The sequence below is a fragment of the Phyllobates terribilis genome, unplaced genomic scaffold (genome assembly GCF_046119375.1).
Source record: "Phyllobates terribilis strain yellow unplaced genomic scaffold, ASM4611937v1 Scaffold_4__5_contigs__length_816908805, whole genome shotgun sequence".
Lineage (NCBI taxonomy): Eukaryota > Metazoa > Chordata > Amphibia > Anura > Dendrobatidae > Phyllobates > Phyllobates terribilis.
The window spans coordinates 585,768,595-585,783,289 of record NW_027362764.1 but is presented as its reverse complement, the minus strand read 5'-3'; the positions used below and the strand labels follow the sequence as shown (position 1 = coordinate 585,783,289).

The following is a 14,695-nucleotide window of genomic DNA, read 5'->3' as shown; positions in this document are numbered from 1 at the left end:
TTTTTCAGTTGCAGGGACAGGACAACTGGTTGCAATTGAAGGAAACATGAATGCGGCCAAGTACAGAGATATCCTAGATTAAAACCTCTTCCAGAGTGCTCTGGACCTCAGACTTGGCCGAAGGTTCACCTTCCAACAAGACAATGACCCTAAGCACACAGCTAAAATAACAAAGGAGTGGCTTCAGAACAACTCTGTGACCATTCTTGACTGGCCCAGCCAGAGCCCTGGCCGAAACCCAATTGAGCATCTCTGGAGAGACCAGAAAATGGCTGTCCACCAACGTTCACCATCCAACCTGACGGAACTGGAGACGATCTGCAAGGAAGAATGGCAGAGGATCCCCAAATCCAGGTGTGAAAAACTTGTTGCATCATTCCCAAGAAGACTCATTGCTGTACTAGTTCAAAAGGGTGCTTCTACTCAATACTGAGCAAAGGGTCTGAATACTTATGACATGTGATATTTCAGGTTTTTTTTTACTAAATTTGCAAAAATGTCTACATTTCTGTTTTTTTTCAGTCAAGATGGGGTGCAGAGTGTACTTTGGGAAAAAAATTAACTTTTTAGAATTTACTAAATGGCTGCAATGAAACAAAAAGTGAAAAATTTAAAGGGGTCTGAATGCTTTCCGTACCCACTGTATATAAAGATAGTTTTCCCATGGAGCATTACTTGTATGTAAGTCTTGATACACCAGCTAGATTTTTTTCCAATGAGAACCATTAGTGGCAGAGCTTCTGTTTTGGATGAGAGCTATTTGCATTCTTACCATTCCTTTATAATTCCTATTTCTCCACATCACTTTCCTTCCAACCTGAATCACATGTCTAATCAATACTTAGAATTCACATATTTATACACAGTGACTACAAAGGTGGTCATGTATGGTAAAATGAGCCAGTGGTGACCATCTAAGGGGGAATGTCACACAAATGAACATGAAATAATTGTGGAAAATGATTTTAGGTTGTTCCAGCAGGTACAGCTTAGCTTCTGTTTTTTTCTGGTTTTCGCCATGCTTTATTCATGTGCATTTGAGTTTTCCAGTGAAACATGAACATGTGGCGCTACTAAACATGTGGCTCTTGTAGTTCACTTTCAAGCAACAGAAGTAAGTGCAGCCAATCAGGAAAGTGAACAGTTGTTGAAGTGAAATGCATCCCTTGCTCTAGGAATGATAGCGCTGAGAGATGCACTAGATTGACTTTTGCTTACATTTGAGCGGAGCTTCGGATACAGCTGTTCTTCTGGTAGTTGGACTTTTTTCTTTCTATTTACCATATTGAAAGTCAAGGTTCATAAAGTATTGAGAATGAATAATGCATTGTCTATTAATATTGATAATAAGCGCACAACCTTTATAGCCCCCTCCAATAGAACAAATATTAACCTGATCTTAATAGGATTTGACTACATGAGGCTCATTTTGTTTGCTCACTTTGTTGGGATCAGATAAGGTATTTTGTAGCTTTTTGGTCCGTTTTGATGACAATTCTAGTCTTTCTTTCCATGCATTAATAAAAAAGAACATGTGCTTGACGATATACAACCCACAATGGTCAGATGCTTTTGAATAAGCCAATACGTCATGGGCCTCATTCACTTTTTGTTTTAATGAGATTCATTGAACCAATGAATCATGGGATTTTCTATAACTTTTCATGTCGTATGCAATAAACATATGTAATCTACGGGTGATTTATGTCACATTTAGGCAACTGTCATAGCCTCTGTTTGACGTACAGTTGAAACCAGAAGTTTACATACAGTATATAAAAAGACACATATGCATGTTTTTCTCAATATCTGACATGAAATCAGAATAAACCTTTCCCGTTTTAGGTCAGTTAGGATTACAATCATTTTTCATATTTGCCAAATTATAGGGAGGGACACTCACACAAGAGATAAAAATCTGACAACTGGGTCAGGCTGTAAATTGCTTATCAGAAGGTCTGAAAATACTGTATATGAAGTAATAAAGATTGCAGACTGAAACATAATACAATTTTGTTAACGAAATGTAACCACTAACATGTAAAAATAAATTTTCCATGACAAAGGTGTCCATAGCTTTAAAGCCATGTTTTTTTCACTGCTACTTTGCTGCTCTATACTTTTTTTTTCTTTGTGGTATTTTGAGATATTCAGCCCAATTAGAGGCCAAATGACACTCATGTGACTAATGAAGCTTAAAAGTCCTGTTAGCATGTACATAGGAGTATTCTTGGTGAACCCGCTAAATGTAAGCCAAAAACACAATGTGAATGGGGCCTGATATACATAGTGAGACTTGTGGCCATTGGCGTTTTCTCTTGTTTTCAGAGCTCCAGTGGCAAATGTGGCACAATTTTTGAAAAGATAGATTGCCTCGGGCGTAAATACTACATTTTGTTGAGTTTTGTGTCCTATATGGTTTCAGTCTGTGATGTAGACTTTCATATCCCTTTCACAGACACTCAAAACTCAGTGATCAATAATTCCAATTCAGTCACAAAATACAAGGGTAAATATCAATCTGCGAAAAACGCCCCGAAACTGTGAAGCGCTAATGGTGGCTGAAAGGTTGCTTCCAGTAATGACTGATTACATCTGTCTGCTTTCCATTTTGCTCACTGGCCACTAGTACATAAGTAATACTCTCCTGACAATCATATAGGCAGCGCAGTGCTTACACCTTATTTTCCGGTTTCTTAACTAAATATCACTCCAGGTTATGCTTAGATATAAATGTTTTCAGATTTTACATTTGCGTTCAAGAAAATTGACATATCCTGGAGTTCCAAGTAGCTTACAACTGAAGCCGTAATTCTGACAGCGACTGCAGGCTATAGAAATCCTGCTCGGGATGTTGTTTACTGCTGAGATGGTCAAAGCTTTTGGTAAATTCACTGGCATATTATTATGTACCGGAAGGGATTTTATTGCTTTGGATCTTAGCCTATGGATATATACTATATCTGAGGTTAACATGCCCTTCTGGACAGTCTCTTGAGGGAAACGTAGAAAGAATCCTTATTTACAAACCGCTACAAATTGGTGCTCGGCAATGGCTGATTGTTGATCGGACAATACAAAGCCCTCCCCATGGACTTCAGAAAGAACAGCAACATGTGAGATAGCCAATGAGCATTTGCTCCTATCTGAACTAATGCTCAGTGTTTCAGGGAAAAGAGCATTAAGTTAGGGCGCCCAGATCAGGGCCTGATGAAGTGATCTCTTGTTTAACGATCTGGCTCCTTAAGGGTATTATCAACCTCTGATACTGATGGAAATGTGAAGTCTACTGAGCAAGCACAGTATGAGCCATTATAAGTTTAACTGTGCCGAAGGAAGCGCAAAAGAAAATGTTTGTTTGCTTTCCTTGTTATCCCTCAGCGCATCCTTCAGGCTGTAATTTTACCCATTGCTTTATAGTTCTATGTTCTCACAATACAAGATGCTGCATTCACAGTGGATACATATGGAGTGTTGCCACGCATTTCAGCAGCGGCACAAATCTTAACTAGTCCACTCTGTATATCAACTTTCTTGGGGGGGGTTTATTTTTGTGTTGTCTACTTTTGTTATATCATTTTTAGAGCATTTTTATGTATTTAGAGCTGCAATAAAGTCAGGGAGTCAGTTTAGCTTGCCCAGTTTTTATGCTAGACGAGTCATGTTTGTACCCTATTTCTATTGTACCATTACATTTGTATGGCTCCTACCTGCCCAGTTTTCAGTCAAACATTTATAAAGGATTTTGGGCATGTTTTATGCTGCGTATACTTTGGTGCCCGTCATAATTTAAAGATGGTGAACGTGAAAGGTCTCTACATTTCTATCTTACTTGTTTTTCATAACTCTAATATTTCTTCACATGTAAACTCAGGTTGGAAACTCAGTAATACACCCCAATCCCTACCCAACCCATAATCCTCATTAATAACCATTTTGTATATAACATATCAGTTATATTGGGGGGTGAAAGAGCTGTTACCCTAAAGTGAATAATTGTTAACATGGAACTCCAGCAGTTTTTTTAATATCAGCTCTGGAGTGGTGTTACTAATCTAAGTTCCCTGCCCCTAATCTCATTTATACCAGCCACCGTTTTCTTCGGTTTTGCGCCACTCCAGTCGGTCTCCTGCAGGTTGTGGACCTGTTGGAATGATCCCGTGTTTGCTGGGCGATACGGAAGTGACAACTCAATATAAGTCTATGAGGCCAGAATGAGGCCAAAACGAGGCTCTCATAGACTTCCACTGAGTGTTTTTAACCGTTATCTCTGCGTTCTGGTCAGTCAGAAGTTGCAGTCACAAGATGGCGACTCGGGACTGGAGTGGCACCGGAAAGTACGGAAGACTAGGGGCATGTAAGTAAGTATAAGACTAGGAGCATGGAACTTCGTTTCATAACATTACTACAGCGCTAAAATGAAAAAAATATGCTGGAGTGGTGCTTTAGAAGATGAAATTTTGACTGACTGCAGCCACGACTAGAGGGAGCTTACTGCATATAAATCGTATGTGTTCACATCTACAGATTCTGTCATTAATGCAGGAAATATAGTATAACATGCAGCGTTATTTTTCCGTTAAGCAGATGGACACCATGAAAGAAACCCAGCATACTGCATGATCACTAATGTAGTCCAGAAGGCATCATTGATGACGGATCATTGTTATTTTTGTTTTCTGTTCCAATCACGAAACAGAGAAATGTAAATATGAATGCACGTTTGAAGACTAAAGTGTCATTCAGACATCCATGTAACACTATCCATGTACGAACCATGATACATGGACTGGCTTGGGGGTCTTCTGTCCATATTCTTATGAGTCAGTGCATCACGGTGTGTACATGGGATTCTGAACTCGGCCTATGGCTGGAAGCTCATGGTTTTGGTGGTGAAGGTAGCCTGGGGATCTGAAACTTTGGGTTTAGAAAAAAGAGCCCTGCTCAGTGTAAAATATTTAACAATTAATGGACACATGATTAAATTATACATTTTAATTAAAATAAAACGTATTCAATGTTTCTACATTTTGGTAAATAATGCCCAATAAAATAAGTTTTAAAACATCTTTTCTTATAATTCGGAATTGTGCCATACTTCAGTTATTTTCCTAGAAATCTAGGACTGAATTGGCAAGTGGGTGTTATCCTTCTCTTTGTCGCAGGACATCGTCCCTGCACAGTCTGATTGGATAGTCTCAGAATATGCAGGGACACTCTCCAACTATTTACTCCTACATTTCTAAGAGGAATAATAGAGGAACTGCACAACGCTAAGACTCAAGTAAAGGTGTTCTAGAATTATGAATTCATGGGGAATACAAGTATTTTGTAAAACAGACATGTCAGGAATGGTGCAGGTCCGCATTAAAGTTTATCACACTAAGCGCGCAGTTTGCTGGTCGTATAAATCGGAATGAGATCGGAACGCACGGACTGGCTGGTGGTGCTCTCGAGTGTGATAGCTTCATGTATTCCTATTCAGCTGTCTCGCTCAGGTTGGGAGAGCCGCCAGCCCGTCCGAGCACTGCGTTCCGATCTATACGGCCGTCTGACTGCGTCCTAATATGAATTCATGTAGCTCTGAACAAAACATATGTATTATAGAGGCCAATCTATAGAACTCCTTTAAAATACAAAATCAAAACAGATAATTTGATTTGAAGAAAATCTATAAAAGGTGATAGAAAGAGATGTAGCCTACCCCATTTTATAGATACAAAGTGGACATATCTGTGCTGAGATGATGCTGGGCTAATATGATTTATCTTATTATAGACGTCTTTTTCATTTCCAGGTTGTATACATTATGTTTGGCCTGAGCCCCGTGAAAATCTACATGTCATTTTGCAGAAGATAGTGTGCCCATCTCCAACTCTTCCCTGAACTGGTTTAGATTCGGCTTGTAATTGTCATAGCATCATGGAGTGCCCCAGGCAGCCCCAGCAGACATAATGCAGATTTGATGTTCTCCTAAGCTTGCAGACCTGTCTGAAAAAAAAGAGCTGTTAACCTGATCTAAATTGTGAAATGTTGGTGGTGACTATTAAGTAACCGGGAGATTTTTCCTTATGCATGATCACTGTATATCACAGTCAGGTGTGACAGGTGCCTAGGCTATGAAAGTCTATGAATGTTCAGCGGCCAGGCGTTACGTTTTGTAATACTTACTGCAGTTAGATATGTGTTAGGTTTGTCAAGGTTAATTATTATATATTACACACTGTTTGTACTTTCTAATATCATGACAGTGGAATCCTACATTTAAGACCGTATTCACATACACATACTGGATTCCGTGTATAACCAAATAATGCCAGATTCCAACACTGCTCGCTGGACTCCATTGACTTTGATTTCTTTGTTTTGTTGGAGCCTCTGATTGCAATGTGACCAGAACCTTAGGATGTTCTCAGAATTATATATGAACCGTCAGACATGAGAATAGATTTGCGGGAGAAAAAAACATAAATTGTGGTTAATAAAATACTGAATGAAAATTATGACACTTCAGTCTAGGAATGGAGACTCGGCTCTCCTTAGCATGGTTCGGCCATCTAGCTTTTAAAAGGAATGTATCATCAAAAAATGAGCAATTTTTTTTTATGATGACCGATTTTTTTATAGTCAGGTTTTCATGTTAAATGTTTTTTTGTTTTTTTTTACACATTTATAGCAGTTACCTGTCATTGTAATTCTGGGTGTTATGGTAATGACGCACCTACAGAGAGTCTTCTGTAGTCTTCAATGGTCAGTGTAAAAAGTAATAACTTTTTTTTTAGTACAGATCGTGGTACGAAAACAAAAAAATACTGAAAATGTTGAAACTTTTTTTTCCCCTTTGTAAAAAAAGGATTGTACATTTTTCTATGGTATAAAATATTCAACGACTTTCAGACTGCCCTTAGACGATAAATGTCCGGGCAGTTCGGGTTTCTCTCTGCAGTGACTATCTAAAATGTTACTGCATAATAGAGCAGTGGCAGAACATCAACAAATGCTGCATGTGAACACAGCCTAAGGGTGGTTGCACACAGAGATTTGCTACAAAAATACCGTTTCTGTTGCATTTTTTCTGTTGTTTTTGCTGCAGCCAGATATCAGCTGTGAATAAATAGCACAGTATATTACTATAATATTAGTTCTGCTAGGACTATAAGCTAAATAGTCTGCAATATATATAATAAATGAATGTGTGCATTTCCTTTATGGTGGAATATATCTGTACTTCAGATAGGAATAATGTTTCAGTATTACCGTGATAGCAGTGACGTATGTTTGGATATCTTTCTTCCACAGTCTAGCACATCTTCTCTTTTTCATTTCAAAAGTATGCTTAGTTTCACTAATATGCTGATACTTATCATTGAATAATATCCAAATATACTTATTTCATGCATGTCTTGGGGGGGAATATCTGCTGCTCTCAGGGCTTGGGGTAAACATGAGTTAAAACCATGATTTTAGTATGTGTATCTTTGCCCATCCATGCTTGTCTATTGTCATACAAGATGGTTACATGTAAAGACGATGCACATATAAACTTTTAAAATAGTTTTACCGGCAGAATATAACAATGACCTATCCATTGAAAAGGTCATCAATATTCAATTGATTGGGGGTTCCATACCTTGCACCCCAACTGAGACCGCATTGCGCAGCACAATTCAGTGTGTAAGGCCAATCTACACTGCAACACATTGAATAGAGCTGCGCAGTGTAGCTCTGGCCCAAGTGTTTACATTCGACCTTCGGCAGGACTTGTAACCGCTGATCAATGGGAGTGATGGGTGTCTGCCTCCATTGACCTCATACTATGACCTACGTATAGGTCATTAATAAATTATAACTGACCAATCATTCATTTCCCCATGCTCGCCTTATTTTTTCTAACTCTGTGTGGGCCACTAGTCTACAAAGACCCTGTGGTCCTTGTAGACATGAGGCCCCCGGCCCTAATGCTGATCAGTGTCAGGGCGCGGTTACCACCTCTGCTGTCTATTCACAAAGCAGTGACTGAAACCACTGGAGGCCTAATGCTGCCAGGGGTAATAAAGTTAATTTTCTCCAGGCAGCGGGGCTCTCAGTGCGGGTGCCAGAACGCTGTTAACCTGCAGATTAGCCCCATATCTGCAGGTTAATAGCGTTGTTTTAAATGACAGGTTCTCTTTTAATGAAAGGGATCGTCAGAAAATGACTTATTGCTTAAATCAAAATCAGGTCTTGTATTTCTAAAACATCTATTGGCAATTTTTTTTTCGCTTATCACAAACTTTAATTAACGAAACAGAAAAAAAATAGTAATCTTGCAATTTTCACACTGGACATTGCGGCTTTTTTAGACTCCCACTTCCTAGAAAGAGTTTTCTGCAAGACTTCATATTATCAGAGGCAGAATTACAATGACAGGTATACCTCTATATACAGCTGAAAACACCGGATCCACCAATCACAATGGGTGATGTGACAGCTGACATAGCTGAAAACACCAGATTCACCAATCACAATGGGTGATGTGACAGCTGACATAGCTGATAACACAGGATCCACCAATCACAATGGGTGATGTGACAGCTGACATAGCTGAAAACAGCAGATTCACCAGTCACAATGGGTGATGTGACAGCTGACATAGCTGATAACACAGGATCCACCAATCACAATATGTGATGTGACAGCTGACATAGCTGATAACACAGGATCCACCAATCACAATGGGTGATGTGACAGCTGACCTAGCTGAAAACACCGGATTCACCAATCACAATGGGTGATGTGACAGCTGACATAGCTGATAACACAGTATCCACCAGTCACAATGGGTAATGTGACAGCTGACATAGCTGAAAACACCGGATTCGCCAATCACAATGGGTGATGTGACAGCTGACATAGTTGATAACACAGGATCAACCAATCACAAAGGGTGATGTGACAGCTGACATAGCTGAAAACACCGGATTCACCAATCACAATGGGTGATGTGACAGCTGACATAGCTGATAACACAGTATCCACCAATCACAATGGGTGATGTGACAGCTGACATAGCTGAAAACACCGGATTCACCAATCACAATGGCTGATGTGACAGCTGACATAGCTGAAAACCTAGGATTCACCAATTACAATGGGTGATGTGAGAGCTGACATAGCTGAAAACACAGGATTCACCAATCACAATGGGTGATTTGACAGCTGACATAGCTGAAAACACCAGATTCACCAATCACAATGGGTGATGTGACAGCAGACATAGCTGATAACACAGGATCCACCAATCACAATGGGTGATGTGACAGCTGACATAGCTGAAAACACCAGGTTCACCAATCACAATGGGTGATGTGACAGCTGACATGGAGACTTATTCCGACATATTTACTAAATAATACTTTTTCTATAATGTCTATGACAGATGTGGGGGAATGTACGAGGATTTTGTTGAACTTATTGCTAATCTATAAATACAGAAGCAGCTATTAGATGTGTCATCATCGTTATCTGCTGAATGATAACATGTGAATGACTTCCAATTTGCAACCTTAAAATGTTAAAAGATGGGAATTGTACGATAGTCACCGTCAAGAACTGCTTCTACCAATTTACAAATCTTTACTTACAAATAGAGAAAGCAAAGCGATCCAGTTTAGTGGAAATGACAGCTTGATGAGGCAGATACCATTACGTTTACAGCATTTGTGTCATGTGCGCTACGGTAGTTAAAGGAACATATTGGTGGATGGGCTATTAAACTGTTTTGCCAAGTGCTTACAGTGAGATTAACTACTTCTCTCCATCGCCAACAGTTAATATTATTATAAATAGGTATCTTTGGCGGAGATCGCTAAATGATTAAGAACTTGATGTTGTAAGTAAAGAAATCCTCCATGCTGATATGGTATTCTGCAGGTTATAAACCTTCTGCTTATGGATGGTGTTCCTACATCATGACCACATCAGATTACATTGATGTTCACATTTCTGATTCCATATGCTGCTTTAGACCCCTTACTTGCTATCATATGGCACCCTTCTAAGTCACTTTACTCACCCCTAGAATATCTCAGAAATATGATGCAATCACTTATTTCTTACATATTTCATGAAATCTAAAGCATACTGAGAATATATAATGGTCTGATATCTTTCTATGGGTAATATACCCCATATATATTTTTGTAACATGGATCCTTGTGTGCATACAGGGGCTATATGGTGGCTTATATTGTGCTATTCAAGATGTATGATACCTAGTCACATCTGATGACTATTTTCAAAAATTTTCATGGACTCTTTTTAGGGAAAAATAGAAAAAACATCAAAATGGTTAAAATAAGAGAACAGATACAGTACAGACCAAAGGTTTGGACACACCTTCTCATTTAAAGATTTTTCTGTATTTTCTTGACTTTGAAAATTGTACATTCACACTGAAGGCATCAAAACTATGAATTAACACATGTGGAATTATATACTTAACAAAAAAGTGTGAAACAACTGAAAATATGTCTTATATTCTAGGTTCTTCAAAGAAGCCACCTTTTGCTTTGATGACTGCTTTGCACACTCTTGGCATTCTCTTGATGAGCTTCAAGAGGTAGTCACCGGAAATGGTCTTCCAACAATCTTGAAGGAGTTCCCAGAGATGCTTAGCACTTGTTGGCCCTTTTGCCTTCACTCTGCGGTCCAGCTCACCACAATCCATCTCGATTGGGTACAGATCTGGTGACTGTGGAGGCCAGGTCATCTGGCGTAGCACCCCATCACTCTCCTTCTTGGTCAAATAGCCCTTACACAGCCTGGAGGTGTGTTTGGGGTCATTGTCCTGTTGAAAAATAAATGATGGTCCAACTAAACGCAAACCCGATGGAATAGCATGCCGCTCCAAGATGCTGTGGTAGCCATGCTGTTTCAGTATGCCTTCAATTTTGAATAAATCCCCAACAGTGTCACCAGCAAACCACCCCCACACCATCACACCTCCTCCTCCATGCTTCACGGTGGGAACCAGGCATGTAGAGTCCATCCGTTCACCTTTTCTGCGTCGCACAAAGACACGGTAGTTGGATCCAAAGAGCTCAAATTTTTACTCATCAGACCAAAGCACAGATTTCCACTGGTCTAATGTCCATTCCTTGTGTTCTTTAGCCCAAACAAGTCTCTTCTGCTTGTGCCTGTCCTTAGCAGTGGTTTCCTAGCAGCTATTTTACCATGAAGGCCTGCTGCACAAAGTCTCCTCTTAACAGTTGTTGAAGAGATGTGTCTGCTGCTAGAACTTTGTGTGGCATTGACCTGGTCTCTAATCTGAGCTGCTGTTAACCTGCGATTTTTGAGGCTGGTGACTCCGATAAACTTATCCTCAGAAGCAGAGGTGACTTTTGGTCTTCCTTTCCTGGGGCGGTCCTCATGTGAGCCAGTTTCTTTGTAGCACTTGATGGTTTTTGCAACTGCACTTGGGGACACTTTCATAGTCTGCCCAATTTTTCGGACTGACTGACCTTCATTTCTTAAAGTAATGATGGTCACTCGTTTATCTTTACTTAGAATTTGTATTATGGCAAGAAAAAAGCAGCTAACAGTCTATTCAGTAGGACTATCAGCTGTGTATCCACCTGACTTCTGCACAACACAACTGATGGTCCCAACCCAATTTATAAGGCAAGAAATCCCACTTATTAAACCTGACACGGCATACCTGTGAAATGAAAACCATTTCCGGTGACTACCTCTTGAAGCTCATCAAGAGAATGCCAAGAGTGTGCAAAGCAGTCATCAAAGCAAAAGGTGGCTACTTTGAAGAACCTAGAATATAAGACATATTTTCAGTTGTTTCACTCTTTTTTGTTAAGTATATAATTCCACATGTGTTAATTCATAGTTTTGATGTCTTCAGTGTGAATGTACAATTTTCATAGTCATGAAAATACCGAAAAATCTTTAAATGAGAAGGTGTGTCCAAACTTTTGGTCTGTACTGTATATTTAGAAATAATGCATTTTGTAGCACCATCATAATACTAACATTTATTAGATAATTTTCTGTGGGACCGTGAAAAAGAATTATTGGTGGTCTGATTACTCAGCCATCATCCTTTTACAAAGGCGTTGTCTTTACTGATAGCTTTCCTACATCTATGGAAATACTACTAAGGAATAACTTGCAAGCAGATCTCAAACTTATAATAAAGCTTTTAGCAACCAAATTAAATTACTTGGTAAAATTTGGAAAGTTCTCGACATCAACCTTACAATACCAGAGTTTGTGATGCCATCATAATAGGGAGAGGAAGCTGGAATTAAAACTGAAATGAAAAACAATTTGTAAATATAGAATATTTCTTATCATACGTCACTTGTATGGATTTAATTTACGCTTTTTTATGTGTTTTGGATTATTTAATGTAATTTATGTTACGTCTGCCTTTTTGAAGGTCTGAATTATACTAGTCATTAGATAGGGGTGATTGGGTATTGGTTCACAAATTGAAATGTTTAAGGCCCAATCAGATGAGCCTATAATTGGGAACGAGCTTGTGTTAAAATGTTCGTTCTCTAATTAATTTTTGACTTGTGAAAATATGCCAGCAATCACCCGACGAACAAGAGAATTACTCACTCATTGGGTGATTGGATTATTTTATGCTGGCATTAAAATCTAAAAAAAAGTTCTCAGCAGCATATCATCCCTTTTAAACAGGAAATGTACTGCTGATAGTAATGATACTCTATGTGCACGATTCTACTAGCAATCATCCTGTGTGCGTAGAATTCAGGTCGGCCTCTCTAAACAAGCCATTAAACAACCACCGATTCGTATAAAGGAGGAATGGTTAACGCCCCATCGGCACCATCTTTGATCAGCTATTTGTAATGTTCATGCTTGCCTCCTGCTCTGTAAAGCATGGTGCTGCAGCATTGTTCCATTCAAGTCACTAAGACAATGCCGCAAAAACCTTCTTCACCGCTGTGACAAATACAGTGTAGGCAAGTACGAACCAGCCCGCAAGCAGCTGCAGACATTGAATAGCTGCGGCACTTGCTTGAGCACCACAGTCTATTTAAACTTCTGGTTAGTTGGGAAGCTGATGGCCAATCCTAGGCTTGTTAACCAATTAAAATGCTTTAGCGAATAACAATTTGAAAATATGTAACATTTGATCTTTACATTTTATATTTATTGGTTCCTTTGGCACTTTTACAATTTCTTTTGAATTATTGAATGTAATTTTTCCTTCAACTTTTTCCTAGATGAAGGTCTGAATCATGAGTGCAAGCTCTGCAGCCAGTCATTTGACTCCCCAGCAAAACTCCAGTGTCATCTTATTGAGCACAGCTTTGAAGGAATGGGAGGCACATTTAAGTGCCCAGTCTGTTTCACAGGTAAATCTTCTCATTGTGCACGAATTTAGCCAATTTTATCATCATGGAAACTTAACTGTAAAACTAAATGAAGATCCTATCTCCCCAAATCTATCAATAGATGCAAAGTGTCTTCTTTTAGATCTATCTTTCATCAATAAATCCTACACCTGCAATGTGATTCTTAGACTTTAAAAAAAGAAACATTTTTCCACTTTGACCACCTATCCACAAAGTTTCTTCCTATATCCTTTTTAAAATCGTAATTTTGCTTAATGTTCAGAGGCTTTTTTACTCAGATGGTGTCCAGGGAGAGAGAAGAGATGGCAAGTTGGATTTCCAATAGCTGATCCTTTTGTTCTCCAGATGATAAGTCGTTCCCAGAGGAGTCCGGCAGCGGCACTCTCATAGAGAAACCATGAGCGGCCAAGCCTTAATGTGTATATGGGAGTGTAAGAATTAAAGCCCCGTCACACATAACGAGATCGCTAGCGAGATCGCTGATGAGTCACGTTTTGGTGACGCAATAGCGATCTCGCTAGTGATCTCGTTATGTCTGACAGGTAGCAACGATCAGGCCCCTGCTGATCGTTACAAAGCTTCCTGGACCATTCCTGGGTCGTTGCGCTCCCGCTGGGCAGTGTGCATCGCTGTATTTGACACCTTGTCAACGACCTCGCTAGCGATTCAGAACTGAGACACGTAGAGGTGCATAAATTGGACTTTTCTGCGTTCATCGTCCCCGATTGGTGGTCGTTACTGCGTCCTTGTTTTTTCAGATCCCACCAGCGTTCTCCGGCTGTGACTCCACTTTGAACAAATCAGACATCTTTAGCGAAGTAGGTATTGTTTGGGGTCTCAAATGAGTTTCCATTTTTATTTCATTTATAGGACATCTACCAATTATCTGCTATCATTGCTCTTCAGGGAGGGAGGGCTTGGCTTCTTTCTGTATATATATGCTTTTGCATGGGCAGATATTTTAGGGGTCTCGTGCACACACACCCACACAGCACGTTTTCTGACACGCTGTCGTGGCCAACCGCTTCAGAGTTTTTCATACGCCAATTAACATGAAGCTTAAATCAATAGACTCTGTTCTTTTGGCCTGTTGCACGCTTCAAAACTTTCTTCGTCGACGTGATGCAATTACGTACTGTCCACCTGGCTTTGTGGACTCTGTGGACCGAGCCAATGGGGAAGTGGAGCTCGGTGAATAGCGTGCAAACTATCCTGCAATTGCAGGCCTTCAACCAGTGGGACATGGCAGAAACACCCATGATGCGAAGACCTGCTGCGACAACTGCTGCCAGTATTTTAACGGTCCTGGTGCC

At 39.7% G+C, this 14,695-nt stretch overlaps 1 protein-coding gene across 3 annotated transcripts in view; it reads left to right on the top strand.

Moving 5' to 3' along the window:
• Positions 1 to 14,695, top strand: part of ZNF521 (zinc finger protein 521) — a 477,609-nt gene that overhangs the window by 375,970 nt on the left and 86,944 nt on the right. For all 3 annotated transcript variants that reach the window (XM_073679187.1, XM_073679189.1, XM_073679190.1), the window contains one exon: positions 13,251 to 13,382. In XM_073679187.1, coding sequence (XP_073535288.1) covers positions 13,251 to 13,382 — 132 coding nt within the window. The remainder of the gene's footprint in view (positions 1 to 13,250; positions 13,383 to 14,695) is intronic.